The 15,229-nt window shown below is 37.9% G+C and overlaps 1 protein-coding gene and 1 long non-coding RNA gene across 10 annotated transcripts in view; one reads left to right on the top strand and one right to left on the bottom strand.

The window, feature by feature from the left end:
- The window catches only part of PRKCQ (protein kinase C theta), a 174,201-nt gene that overhangs the window by 102,344 nt on the left and 56,628 nt on the right, over positions 1–15,229 (bottom strand). For all 4 annotated transcript variants that reach the window (XM_077897291.1, XM_077897292.1, XM_077897294.1 and 1 more), the window contains 4 exons: positions 13,306–13,366; positions 5,641–5,803; positions 4,519–4,550; positions 4,337–4,422 (listed from right to left, as the gene is read on the bottom strand). In XM_077897291.1, the coding sequence (XP_077753417.1) occupies positions 4,337–4,422; positions 4,519–4,550; positions 5,641–5,803; positions 13,306–13,366 (342 nt within the window). The remainder of the gene's footprint in view (positions 1–4,336; positions 4,423–4,518; positions 4,551–5,640; positions 5,804–13,305; positions 13,367–15,229) is intronic.
- LOC144313882 (uncharacterized) overlaps positions 1–15,229 on the top strand; it is a 62,399-nt gene that overhangs the window by 1,868 nt on the left and 45,302 nt on the right. For 5 of the 6 annotated variants that reach the window (XR_013379526.1, XR_013379523.1, XR_013379522.1 and 2 more), the window contains exon 2: positions 13,615–13,760. The exons of the other annotated variant lie outside the window; for it this stretch is intronic. This is a non-coding gene — a long non-coding RNA (uncharacterized LOC144313882). The remainder of the gene's footprint in view (positions 1–13,614; positions 13,761–15,229) is intronic. 6 annotated transcript variants of the gene reach the window in all.

The raw sequence follows: 15,229 nt of genomic DNA, 5'->3' as shown, positions 1-15,229 counted from the left end.
AGGCATTCCCACAGATAGGCTAACATCTTCAGGAGGACGGGAGTAGGGTTATTTATCTAAATGGGATCTGAGCAAACATTGGACTGTCCTTCCTATTTTACTATAAATATTTTATTTTCTTTTTCAACCCAGAACTAGGACTCTAAGCTTTGGAAGAGGTTATATAATACCTCCTCTAGAGGAAACACTGCTATGGCTCTATTAGTATAAAAGCCTGAGTATGAACCATTTCACAGCTATTACACATGGACCAGAGGGGGTGAAGGGCAGGTAACAGGTCCTGCCAGGTGCTGCGGACAAGTGTGTCACATGTATTTTTTTACACCTCTGATACTGGAATACCCCCTTTGAAGTAGCCTGTATTAGAATCTTCATTTGATAGATGAGGAGGTTAAGCTTGGAGAGGGCAAGACACTTGTCCGGATCACGCAGCTAGAAACTGAGCTAGGACATCTATAAGCCTAAAGTCAGAATCAGCCTATTCTCTTTCCACCGTTACCCCTTTCTTCTCTCAAAGTCAATGTGATGAGTTAGGGGATGGGGAGTGGGGTGACAAGAGAAGGATGCTGGCAGTTGATATATTACAGGATTTTTTTTTTTTTTTAGTTTTCCAGAGTTGAAATTTTCTCCTTTAGCCAAACATATCACATAAACAACAACAATAACAAAATCATGAGGTTTGATTCCTGGTAAGAATACCAATATTCATGTGTAATATAGAAAGTTTTACTTAAGATTTATGATCTTTCCAAGAAGTTTTTAATTAAACAATTCTTTGTGCACAGCAAAGAAGCCTTTTTCACTAATAGTGATATATCTAATGTTCCCGCTGAGGATGTGGGCTAGCATTGGGTCATTAGAACAGCTGTTTAGAATTGTTTAAAAGTTGCCCAGAACTTATTTTAGCCATTTTCAACCAAGAAAAAATAATTTTCAGGTCCCATTTATATAAACGTTTCCATGCAAATATTAACAATTAATGTCAATATTCTGGCTGGAAGACTTGCAACTCAGATCTTGACTCCTAGCTCAAAATAGTTCAAGATATGTCTGGAAAAGACTGTAGATTTGTGCTTTCCGATATAATATCCACTTAGCCACATGGACCAAGTGAGCACTTGTGAGGTGGTAAAACAATATGCTATCAGTGTAAAATACACACTGGATTCTGAAGATTTTTTTTATGAGGAAAAGAATATAAACTATCTCCTTATTTTTTATGTAAGGATACCCAAAAATTTTAAATTAAACTTGTGGCTTTCATTCTATTTCCAGGGGACATTAGCTATTGAGGTTAACAGTCATTCTTATAATTTGTGATTTTCCCAGGAAAGCTGAAGGCATCATGTAGAGAGAGCAGGAAGGCAGGTTGGGAGGTGGCAATTTGACTTAAACAAACAAAACGCTTGCCAGAGAAAGACACATGTTGTATGATCTCACTTATACGTGGAACCCAAAATCAAAATAAATCCAACCCTCTGCCCCCAAAAAAGAACACCAAAAGACCACACCAAACTCCAAGAAAGGGATCAGACTGTGGTTGCAGAGGTGGGGGGTTGCAAGAAAGGAGGAAGTAGAGGAAGGTGGTCTAAAGGTACAAATTTCTGGTTATAAGATTAATAATTCCTAGGGAAGACTGTCCAGCATGGTGACCACAGCTAACACTGCTGTGTGATATACAGGGAAGGTGTTAAGAGGGTGGATCTTAAGAGTTCTCCTCACACGGAGAAATCTTGTTTTCTCTTATTGTATCTAAGATCTACGTAAGGCAGCTGAACCTATCGTGATCATTTCATAGTATATGTAACTCAAACCATCACGCCGTGTGCATTAAACTCACACAGTGATGTATGCCAAGTATTGCTTAATAAAACTGGGAGAGAAAAGTCAATCATACTGCTCTGGGAGATTGAGATCTGAAATTTCGACCCTGCCAAGTTACATATACCATAGGTGATTGACTGCAAACAAACTACTTTAGCCTCTTTGAGCCTTAGCAGAGTCACTTGTTATAGGAAATTGTCCCCTTCTGGCTCTAAATTTTAGAAGAAAGTCTACTCTGCAAAAACTCCACCAATTTGTCTTTTCTGAGCCTGTCCTTTGGCTAGAGAAAATCACACACCTGGGCAGGCTGGCTTCTCAAATTCAAGTGGACTTTTCACTGTCCTCAGCAATCCTATTGCTCTTCTCCAGCCACTTGCTTCCCATCCTGAGATAATTATCTCACAGATCCTTTCTCCCCAAAGCCACTTGCTGCCTTCTCTTCTTTCTCTCAGCCTTCAGACTACACTGAAGATATAAGCTGTCTAAGGGAAGCTCTCTCATCTGCCTGCCCCCAAATCTACAACCCACTGCCCTCTGCAACCATCTTCTCTTCCTTTTTTGTTACAATTGATGAACCGCCCACCTGTCCATCAGAGACCCATCTCCACCTGTGCATTAGACTTCTTCCCCCTTACTGCTTTGTTGTCCCTTCCTCTCCAGCTTCATCCACCTCTCCTCTCTTCTCTAGCTATGTGAGTACTTCCATCCCTTGGGTTTCATGTCCTTTCAGCTACTGTTCTACCTCAATGAACTTCAGGTTAATGTTCTTGATAATATTAGCATATAAATTGTTGCCCTGTCACCAACTTTCAGTAATCCTCTGTGTCGGTCAATGAAGCAAACACCTTTACAATTCTATGAAATTTTTTGGATCTGGAGGGCTCTGGAGATCTCCACGTGGATCCCATTTTCCTCAGCATCTTAGCTGCACTGAATGCAACTGACCCTTTTGCTTTTTGGTTTCTATAACTTTATGTAATTTTAATATATGAAGAGCCCTCTCTGAATTCTTATTCTCAGTCTTTATTACCAGCTCCTTCTCTTCTCCCTACCATGTAATTTTAGATTTTGGAGTGTGGGGGGGTGGTGGTGGAATTTATATATTTGGTCTGTTGGCTCCCGTGAATTCCAAGTGCATGTAAAATTGTCCACTTGAAACCTCCACTTGGATATCCACAGGCATCTCAGGCTTAGGTTGGACTTATTAAAAACTGAAATATTAATTTCTCCCCCATTCTTACATTGTTATGGTTCTGCCACTACCCCACTGCTCAAGACAGAAACTTTTATTTTTCACACCCAATTTATTGACAAATCTAGTCATTTCTAACAAGGAAATAACCTGAAAATCTGCTCCTTTACTCCACCTCCATTGTTACCATACTGGTACAAGCCATCAACCTTCCCCCTTGGGGGGACTTCTGTAGTCGCCTCTGGTTTTTATGTTCATACCTCAACCCACAGTTTCCCCAACAGCAGTCACCAAGAGGGCTTCCCACTATAGGTCAAATAAAATCCAACCACTTCTCCAGGGTCTTAAAAAATCTAGGTCCTGCCAAGTTCCCCAACTTCCTATTCTATTCACTCTCTTGCTCTTGCTGTTCCAGCTGCATGGTCTCATTTCAGTTCCTAGAACATGCTGACTTTTTCCCCCTTTGGGCCTTTTCTGTCCGAAGGCTGCTTCCTCCTGCTGTTCATATAGCTGGTGCCTTTCACCCTTAGCTCTCAGCTTACATGCTTCCCTGGGAGATTCCCTGGCCCCAGTTTAAGTAGGTCACTCATTTTTTTTCTCCATCATCACACCTTATTGGTTATTTAATATAAATGGAAGCAATACATTGTCTTTTGTTAGTTATGTGTTTCCCTAATTTTACAGTAAGGTCCCTGAAGCCAGGACCAGGTCTGTTTTGTGCTCTGCTGTGCATTGTACATAGTATAGTACCTTCCGTGTATAGATACACACTAAATATCTGTTGAATGAAGAAAGTGTAGGAAAAGGAAGTGTGCTTGACTTTCCAGCTCTGCTTGCTTATCCTGTGGGGTAACGTCTAATCTGTCCCCATGCTATATATCTTAAAATTCATTATGAAAGAGACATTTGTTTCTCAACATAAGAATTAGACTTGTTATAGCTCATACCAACCTTGTAAATGCTTACATCTATATTTTGTCATCATTTGCCTCTATTCCTTAACTGTCACTTATAGCTATAGATACCACGAGAGTTGTTCTCATATAATTGACCAAAACTGTGTTTTCTGGCCACTTTCTATCATGCTTTTCTGGAAGGTAGTTGTCAACAATTTTATTATGCTTTTTATATTTATTCCCTAGTTTTGGATCTCAGTAACAATCATATTGAAGAGGAAAGGGTTTTAAGGAGATTGATGTTCATTGACACGTTTAAGGATTCACTCTCAGGCAATACTAAAAAGAATTAGTGGGCTGCCAAATTTAATGTTAGGATAAAATTAACATATGCCAGACAAAAAAGAAGAACATGAACACATACCATGGTTTCTCGGCTATTGATAGCTGATCCTGTGCACTTAGCTATAACTTTATCGATACACTTCTTGTGAATTGCCGCATTACACTCTGAAAAGAAATTATTGCAGCTTAAGATTTTCCAAAGTTAAGGAAAAATGAAATAAAAACAATGACAATAATACGACAGAAATCCTTCTTACTTACGTCGACACTGGTAGCCTTGTTTGTTCAGACCCCTGCAATAAAGCATATGTTTGATTTACTTGGATGTCTGAGTCAACAGCAGCACCATCAACATGAAAACAAGATCTCAGAGTTTCCTACCACAGTATTCTCGGATCAGTAGTCGGTCACTGGCCAAGAGTGTTAACACATGTTTTTTTTTTTTTTTTTTAAGTGCTTTGTTAAAAGTCTGATAATTAAAGAAACGAGGAACTGCTTTTCTTCTCTTTTGTGTCTTTCCAAACAAACATGTAGAGATGAAAATGCCTGACTGAAAACGCATCACAGGCTCCTAGTAGCAAATTTCATTGTCTAAGCTCAGTATAGATGAGCAAAGACATCTGTACAATGTGTTTCCTTTTTCCAAGTATCTGAGAACACTTGCAACTACTAATTCTTAAGCTTAAGATCCATTCCTGAGTAGCACTTACTATTAGAAAGGAAGGCAATTCTAATCATTCAGTGAAAACAGTTGGTGGAAATCCACCAAAAGTCTATTTGACCTTTGAGTACCCTAGTTAGGCTGCAGTTGTGAGTTGATGGATTCTGAAGTAGCCCAAGAAAAAGAACACCCTACCAAGAAGCGAGAAGGCTGAAACCAGAGACAGGAGTCATTTCAAGTCTCTGTAGTCCTATCGCCTTTGCTATGTGCTTACTGAGGCTTGAACCGATCTCCGTCTGAGGGCTGCTAAGATGCCCAAGAGCCCTGTAAACATCTAAACCCATTAGCTCCAATGCAAAAGTGTTGTCTTTTGCACACATTAGCACAGTTGGGCTATCAAGGTGATAGACATTTCAACTATAAAACTGTGCCAACAGTAAAGATGTTTCCCTCTTCTGTCCTTCCCTCTTACCCCCAGTGGCTCCCATTTAATCAGAAGCTAAAGTTCTTAAAAACTTATTCTACTAGAGTTGGCTTCCTTGCTCTATAGGAGTCATAGTATGAAAATATTGTTTAGAATCATACTCTTTCAGCCTTATCCTTCCATGTAGTGCTTATGCCAGCACACTCCCCTGAGGCGGAGCATGCCAGGCCTGACAGGTTGAGAGGATCTGACAAAATGCATAAGCTGAAGCTTGGAGTGAAATGCCAAGTTACCGTACCAGACAAACTCATGGCAGACAGAGCAAAATGTGGGTTGTGGGAAAAAGGTGGCGGTGAACTCATGGCACTTGACATGATGGACTTTGGCCTGTTTGATGGCTCCTCGGCGGTGATGCAAAGCAAAGAAGCCTTCAGTCTCAAATTCACTCATGTCCTTTGTGTCTGCAGGAACAGGACAAGGTACAAAGTAGGTGGAGAGGGTTGGGGAGATGGAGAAAAGATGGAGATGGACAAGGAATTAGGCAAGCATTGAAACCAGTAAAATCCCAAGTACTTACTAAGGTCGGTATAGCTCTAAGCTTCTTTAGTTCTCTAATACAGAATTATCACAGGGTGTATTACTATATGGTTGAAACAATGGGGTTGGAGTACTGGCTCAATCCCTCATTCCTCTTTGACTATGCTGAGCTATTCTCTTTCAGTTTTTAAAACCAGAGGTCAGAACTTTCAAAGTATTTATCAACCTCTCCTATTCACTGTCAGTGATGAATCAGCCAGAAAAAGCAGGAAGTGGTAAATACTTTTCTGCCTGTAATTCTAGAGAACAATGTGGTTACTGACAACAACTTAGAAACAGCATTTTTAAAAAATTTCCCAAGATACTTTATATCTGGTTGTTTATGGGCAGGGTCCAGTAGACTGAGGGGAGCTAGCTGGACTTGTGTGTGAGGGCCAAATAACTTTGGAAAGTTGTTTATGCTCTGGTTCCCGATGTCCACAGTAGTCAGGTGCACCAGATATTGCTTATAGACTACACTGGTCAGTGTGGAAAAATCCAGAAATCAATAGATCACTGCAATTGTTTTTTTAATGTCTAGGTATCCTGGATATTATTTAGTCATCTACATAAAATCATCACATTCACATTTTTTCAGTTCACCCTGGATTCAGGATACTGGTGAAGGTATTTATGACAGTGACTGTAGTGCCCCATGCCACATAACATCTTCCCATAAGGCTGATAGAATTCTGGAAATACTAGTGATTCCCTGGCTGTAGGCCATACTCAGAAAAAACACACAAAAGCAAGGCAGTCATGGTTCAACAGCATAATAACAACTCCAGCATGCAGGACAGAATAAAATGGTAAACAAGAAAGCAATATGAAAAATAATGATCATTACTAAAATAAAGATAATGCATTTAGTGCTTTTAACTTCTAGTGTTATAATTTTTAGTAGCTTGAAAGATTCTCAGATTATTTATTCTATTATACTTTTACAAGTATAAAAAATAGAGCTCTAGTGAGAATAAGAGGCTCATCTTTCACAAATATAAAGAGTTAACAATATTTAAACTAAATACTACCACTCTGAATAAACAGTGGCTAAGGTCTGCTAACACACTTGAAACAAATGTCTCTGCCAAGGCATGTTATTTTCCATACTCCTAATAATGGCCAGGCTAGAAGCTCATTGGGTAAATAAAAGGTGGGAGGCATGTGGATGGAGACCTCCCCCCAGGAACCCATCATCCTAGTCACATTTTATGGCTAACATCTTTTCTACAATGGTCCACAGGTCTGTTTTATGGCAATCCAAACTCCCAGATAAAGAACACTCTGAATAACTCTCTAAAAAGTTCTGTACTTAATACTCTAAGGTTAGGTAATGTAGGTCTTTTTATTTAGAACTGGGTTAGAGATAAATTAGCTTTGGTGAATGAGGGGTTAAATTCAGGGTCGCTGAGGCAACTGCTGCTTTCTGCAAGTTCTGGTATAGCAGATCTATTTCCAACTTGTGACTGGTGGTAGTAGGTGGTTTGTCAGTAAGATTTGACTCATTTCTATTTTAGTTCAGATGAAGTGAAATAAAGTATAAAATTACTTTTAAATTCAGGCAATGGAAGTGAATTATTCTGGGAACCCTAACTGTATTACTGTAAAAAAAAATTATATATATATATATATGTATATATATATATATATATATATATAGAGAGAGAGAGAGAGAGAGAGAGAGTCTGAGCACTAAACTTTAATACTGTAAATTTTTTTAAATGTCAAAAAGTGCTAGAAATAAATTTATTCTCTTGGGTCTTCCTCTGATTTTTTTTATCCTCTAACCATTTCGATCATTACAAGAGAGGAACTATATAAAAGCTCAGAATTTCTTGAATTCTTCTGGTATTTACTATGCTTTATGCTTTTTTTCTGAAGTTAATTTGTTTTTGTGTTTATTCGCTTGAGTAAGTTTTTGGTTTCTGTATGTTTGGTTATTTCTTTTATAGTAATGGTTCCTAATCTATCTATTTAGCCTAACCTATCACTTATTTGTAATCAGTCAACCACAGATGTTTCCTGGACAGCTATGAGCAACTGCTATGCTGAATGTTCTAAAGAAATATGAGATGTTATCCCTAATTTTTGAGTGGCTAACAGTCAAGTCAGGGAGACATGTCACTCACACAAAGAACAGTAAATGATGGTTTGGAATAGACGTAGAGACATGTACACCCATATCTTTTAGGGTAGTAAAAGGAATTACAAAAGAAACCATGAAGAAGCAAGCTAAAAAATTAAGAGGAAATCTTAAATAGTATCAAATTGAGTAAGCCAGGAAGAAATGAGTTTTTCAGCATTGATATAGGGATATCAGGGAACTGGATGGAGCCTAAGAAATAGACATTTGTTTTGAGGAATCAGTCTTGAAGAAAGCAATGTAGTGGGATTGGTCAAAATATAAGCCAGCCTCTTAGGGTAAAAAAAAAAAAAATTCCAGATTGGACAAGATGGTTTAATTCAGTATGTCTTGGCAATGAGTTGGAAACTGAAAAGAAAAGGAAACATTGAAGACACTACAGGGCTTATGGTATATAGCTGCTAGGAATTTAAGGCAGGAGACCAAGAAAAGGAGGGAGGCAAAAGAGCAGGAAGCAAGTGTAGGGAGCAGCAGCTATCTCTAAAGTGCAGAGACAGACAGAAGACAGAGTCTTTCCCAGTTAAACTGGGGGCAAGGCCAATCTCCAAAAGTGGAAGAAGGAGATAAACTAATATGGGAATTTTTGGAATAGCCATTGTATGGGAATCAAAAGAAAACAAAAGGAATTTCTAAATGCCAGGGTGAGTCTGACTGAATAGTTCAAACAAACACTTATTAAATACCTCCTATGTACCTAGCACACAACCTGGTGCTGGCGTTAAAGAGACAAATAAGATGTGATTCAGCCATGCAAGAAATTTAGAGTCCACAAAGAAGGACAATTAATGTAGTAAATGTCAGAACAGAAATATTCATAGGATGCTATGTGACCAGAGGTAAGGAAACTACACCAGATAAAGCAAGTATATATAGGTGGAGGAGAGAAAAAGAGGAAAGTTGAGCAGGAAAGCTACTAAAAGATGATTTCTGGGCTGGGTTCTGAAGAATAAATAATTTCTACTAATGTGTGGGAGAAGGAATGGTGGGGAAAAGCAAAAGATGTTCTCTTGAGATGGAAGAGAATGTAAAAGGGCACATTCAGATAAGGTACCTGAGGATGTGTGTACTGTCAGAGTGTGGAATATGAAGCAAAAAGCATCAGTGATCACACACAAAAGATGTGTAAGTATCAGGTCAGTTTGAATATTTTCCTGTAGATAATTTGTAAACACTGAAAAGCTGTAGGCAGGGGCAGAGCCAAAAGGAGGAACAGAGGCATGGCATATTCAGAACAGAGTTTATATAGTTTAGTTTATTCTGGCAGCCATGGAGGGGAATGACTGGGATTTGGCAAGAGGTAATGATGATGCAAAGCAGGGGAAAAATTAAAAAAAAAATACTAAGGAAACAACATGGGTAGAAACTGTTGGATTAATGTGGAAGGTCAAGAAAAGGGAGACTATAAAAGTTAATTCCAGGCTTCTGGGTGGATAGAGTAATAATTAACTGAGATAATAACTACAAAAGGAATAGGAGACTGATGAAAATGGTGAGCACAACTTTGAACATATTGAATTTAAAGTAACTGTGGGAAATCAACTTAGATCCACTAAGCCATTAAGTATATGAGTCTGGAACATGAGAATATTATCTACCAGCAACAGTCTGTAATGGACTCAGCTGGATGGCATTTTCTAGCAAAACCTTGAATAAGAGGAAGACATGCAAGGTTTGGAGATCAGGACATCTTTGGCAGAAGAGGGTGTTCATGAGAGCTGGAAAGGGTTATGGACTTAGGCCAACATAGGGAGTCAAGGCCAATGTGGGCTAACGAAAGGTGTGAAGAGAGAAACCAGATTACAGCAGATTCTTGTATTGAGTGAGTGAAAGAGAGGACAGAATTGATAGGGGAGGAGGCTGAGCTCTGAGAGAAAGGTTTGACCCTGAGTCCTTGACAGTGGAGAATTCCAGGTGACAAACTCTGGTGTCACTGCTGGTTCTTGAGAGGATAAAGAAAGATGTAGGAAGGTGTCAACATATGAGGAGGGAGTGTTAGATGGTGATGGTGAACACTAAAGCTACCAAGAGTGATAGTAGGAAAGCAGGGGGAGAAGACAAAGTAATTCTATCACAGAAATCATGGAACAAAGATTTTGAAGGAGAGAGAATGGACTGATGTGTGTGTGGAGAGCAATGAGCCATTTGCTTCCCTATAGAGTAGAAAAATATTGATGCTTCCATAAAAGAAGAGTGTGGAGGACATGATATAATCTTAAATGTTATCTACGATGAAATCCCATATCCTCTCCCAATTGCTTTCTCTTTCCATATCTCTAATCTCTACCACTCCTATTATCATTTTCCTAGTCCAACTATTCTAAGAAATACCATCAACATCTTTCCCTTCATTCAACTTTTATTTTTAAAGAATTACAAAGCAGTTCAACTACATACTTTTTAAAAAAAGATTTTACTTATTTACTCATGAGAGACACAGAGAGGGAGAGAGAGAGGCAGAGACACAGGCAGAGGGAAATAGGCTCTATGCAGGGAGCCTGATGTGGGACTCGATCCCGGGACTCCAGGATCAGGCCCTGAGCCAAAGGCAGGCGCTCAGCGGAGCCACCCAGGGATCCCCCAACTATGTACTTATAATGGACATACCCTTTCATCTACACTGCCATGAGCTCTTATTCTCTTTCTTTTATTTCATACTTCAATCTTATAACCATAAGATTGGACCAGTTTTTCATCACCTCTCCACTGAAAAAATGAAATTTTATAGTCTCTCTTTATATCCAGTCTATTTCCTTTCCCATATCTGTCCCACATTTTATTAAAAGCAATTTCTCCCAAACATTGCTTCCAGAATATTCTGGCCTGCTCAAGAATGGGGCTGTGACTCCTTGTTGGTGACTTTCCGGGGTCTTCACACTCTTGCTTGGTTTCCAAGTCTTCCAACATCTGTCTTAGATTCTTCATTCTGGTTTTAGCAGGGGCCCTCTGTTCTGCCTAGACTGGTCTTCTCATGGTTCTGCATCCATTTATTTTTGCTCAAATCTTCATGTTTTCCTCCTAGAAAGCTATCCCTCTTGTCTGCAAATTCAACTCTGCCTATCCTTCAATGTCCACTCTGGATTTTTCTGGAATGAAGGTAACCCAAACTGATCTCTTGGTTAATCAATATTTATGTGGTTTAGGACTAAATTCTTCTCCAGTTGTTTAGTTTGTATCACCTCTCCAAACTAGACTTAAGTTCCTTGGGTATGAGAACTTGTGTCTTGGTTTTCTGAATCCTTCTGAAAACAATTTCTTATATATAATAGTATCCTTAAAATGGAATGATATCCTATACTTCTTGTCATCAATAAAGAATTTTCTAGTTGGGTAATTCCACAATATTGTTTGTTATAAACCAGAGCTTTGAGATATATAAAAATTTAGAAATGGAGTCTCAATTTGGGTCTAGATAGAAAAGATTTTAAACATGACAACATTTTATCCTTAAAAAAAAAAAAAAAACCTTCCTGGACTTCCATAATTATTGTCTATGAAAGATCATTGTTTTCACCCCACTTGAATGTTCTCTCTCTCATTCTAAGAGAAAATTTAAGTTTCATAGTAATAGGATAAATATTCATGGAATTATTTATCAAAGTGGCAGTCTTTAAACCATTTACCCAAAATACCTGGCATTCTCATGGAAGATTTACTTCAATTTACATTAGATCATGTTTTGAACTAATGGAAAGAACATACTTCCTTTTCTTGTGGGAATCAAACACTATTGGCATTATCATTTAGCCCGGCACTTGCACTTGTTATGCAAGCCTGGTTATTCAGCTCCTACAACCACTCTATCATTTGGCCAACTCAGAAATACTATAATGCTATGTTCTTTGGCCAACTCAGAAATACTATAATGCTATGTTCTATGTATCTAGAGCCTCCACCACGAGGTAAAAGAAGAAAGTTCAGACTGTATTGCTACCTCTTTAAGGATCTTTTCTTCTAAAAAAATTTTTTTTAAAAGCTTTATTATGGGAATTTTTAAATCCATACAAAAGTTGAGCAAATACTGGATTCAATTTCCCATTGCTGATCATCCAGCTTCAATAACGACCTATCCATGGTTACTATTTTCCAATATACACAATCTGCTACCCACACCTTCATACCAATGGGTTATTTTAAATCATATCTCTGGTATTATGTTATCTATAAACATTTTAGTATGTGTCTTAAAGATGAGGACCCATTTTAAGAAGTAGAGCCATAATACCATCATCACATCTAAAAAAATAATACTGCCTCAATATCACCAAATATATGGTAAGGGTTCAAGTTTCCCTAATAATCTCATGACGTGTTTTTTTTTTTTTTTCAATGTATTTGTTTGAATCTAGATTGAGGGACATTGTATATGTTAAGCCAAAACCCAGAAAGCACCATAAATCTCTAAACTAAAACTTGTTTCTTTGTAGTAAAACTGATTTAGGAAAAACTAAAATTAGTTTGTGATAGGAAGTACACATATTCACCCTGAGGTTTAGGATTTCATGAGTAGTAGCATTTGATTTGTTTGCACAGCACTTTGATGACAGAGTACAAATGCAACGGAAGGAACTGACGGGCGACTGTCACAGGCACCAACCACACTGCTCATATATGTAACCTCTGTGATGCATGTCTGTGTATGGCATTGAAATGACACTCCTTAGCGAAGCATGTTTTCCTTCCTGTTCCTAAAAGGATTTGAGATGACTAACTTGAAGCACTATTATTTTGCTATTAGCATTATGAAAAATACTGGTTTCTTATTTATTTTATATTTCACTGATAGTGTGATCATTTGTTTTATTACTCATTTATACACAGTGTGTGTATATATATAGTGACATGTATACAGAGCCTCTTGTATTTATGTTAAATTCCCAAACTAAAATAAAGACAATATAAATGCACTGGGCACATGAGTTCACACTATTTAGAAATTAATGCTATAACTGATGAATTATTGAAAACTACATCTGAAACTAATTATGTGTACTATCTGTTGGCAAATTGAATTTAAATAGAAAAAAAGAAAATAATGCTATAAATGTTTTATATTTCTATGTGTATCTGGCGCAGATATTACATTTTCAACTAATATTTGCGCACCACTGAAAAGTTTTAAGAAAACTTCCTGTCTTTCCTTTTTCTCCTAATTCTTTTCTTTGCTATTGTAAAAGTCAAATAAATTGCACATGAGAAGGAATATGCCCTATTCACCCCCAGACAAGAAGATAAAATGTCACTTACCACTCATTTCCAGAAAGTATCTGGCATTCATTAGCATTCGGCCTTGAGGTTTCAGCTCTAACTGATTGAGAGGAAAAAAAATATCAGAATGTGAAACAAGTACTGCCAGAGTTTAATGACATAGTAACTGACAAATGTGGGAATGGCAGGAGATTTCCGATGTAAAGGTGCCTCTTTTCATTTCATTCGTACCAATTACCATCAGAATAGCACAGCATCCATGAATACAGCCTTTCTTTTATTTTAAAATTTCTTTTAAATTATTATTATTTTTTAATTTAAATATTTTTATTTACTTATTTGAGACAGAGAGAGTATGAGCAGGAGAGAGGAGCAGAGAGAGAGAGAGAAGCAGACTCCCTACTGAGCAGGGAGCTCCATGCAGGACTCAATCCCAGGACCCTGAGATCATAACCTGAGCTAACGGCAGACGCTTCACTGACTGAGCTACCCAGGTGCCCCCAGCCTTTCTTTTATTAAAACACCTCAGCAACTCATTAATTTTGCTTGGAGATAAAAATTTCTGGGTAATTACATCTATGGGTTAACGAGAATAGCTGAGAATTAACAAGAAATGTCTGGTTGAACCCGGGACCGAATTTGAATTGTGGTTCAATAATTTACTGGCTGTGTGACCTTGTGCATGTCCCGAAGCCTTTCAGGATCTCTGAAAAGCTGACATGATAGTGAGACTTATGTCATAGCATCACAACTATTAGAATTTTACAATAATATAAGCATTTACTGCTTGGTCAACTATATAAACCCTCATGCTAGCTTAAACATATCAATGAGAAGGGAAGTGCTTTTAACACCAATTATACACCTTGTTCTATGATTTAGGGGATAAGTAATAAAGATGGGGATAAAAAGAGAACTAGAAGAGCAAGAAATAAGGGGCTTGTTCCCAAGCGAAGTGGGGGAAAATTGATACCAAGTAACCACAAAGTTATCACTATTTGGGACTTAGTGGTGATCAAGGAAATTGAATCAGCTACTGGAAAAACAATCATGTATCCACAGCAAATCACGTTGCATCATGATTTTAAGAGCAAACAAGAGGTAACCACACAAACAGTCATAACCCTGGGAAAGCAGAAGGCAAGTCTCAGCGCAGTATGTAGAAACTAGATGGAGTCTGTGGAGCTAAAGAGCAAATTTCAAAAAATAAGTATTTTTTAAATAGAAAATTTATTTTTAAGAAAATGGACTTCAATAGAGCAAGGGGAAATCTAAGTCAAAAGTACCCGGTTGGTCTTTAAACACTATAAATGAAAGTAAACTAAGAAATATCCCTGGGAAAAAAAGCTGTAAAACGTAAAAAGTTTGCTTAAGTTAAATGAGGATCTGTAGACCACCAAGCGCTTATGTCTAAATAATCCTAGAATGCAAAAAAAAAAAAAAAAAAAAAAGTGAAAACTCTGACAGGAATAAAATCAGAAGAAGCCTAACAAAAAATCAGATACAACTTTTAGAGAGATAAATAGAAAAGCAACCTATTCAACAGCAAAGCCTAAACAAATCACTTAAAAATTAGTTATCCTTTTGTTAACTGAGAAGGAAATTAAATAGCATGCTGCTTTTGGTTGTTGTTGTTGTTGTTGTTTTTAAAGGTCTTATTTTTGGGACACCTGGGTGGCTCAGTGGTTGAGCATCTGCCTTCAGCTCAGGGTGAGATTCCCAGGTTCCAGGATTGAATTTCGCATCAGGCTCCCTGCATGGAGCCTGCTTCTCCCTCTGCCTATGCCTCTACCTCTCTCTCTATGTCTCTAATGAATACAAAAAACTTTTTTTTTTTTAAAAAAAGGTCTTATTTTTAAGTATCTCTACACACATGTGGGGCTCGAACTCACAATCCCAAGATCCACAGTCACATGCTCTACAGACTGAGCCAGCCAGCCACCCCAAATAGGATGCTGCTTTT

This window comes from Canis aureus, chromosome 5, assembly GCF_053574225.1.
Source record: "Canis aureus isolate CA01 chromosome 5, VMU_Caureus_v.1.0, whole genome shotgun sequence".
NCBI lineage: Eukaryota > Metazoa > Chordata > Mammalia > Carnivora > Canidae > Canis > Canis aureus.
Note: the sequence above shows the minus strand (reverse complement) of the source record. Positions and strands in the feature narration are given on the sequence as shown.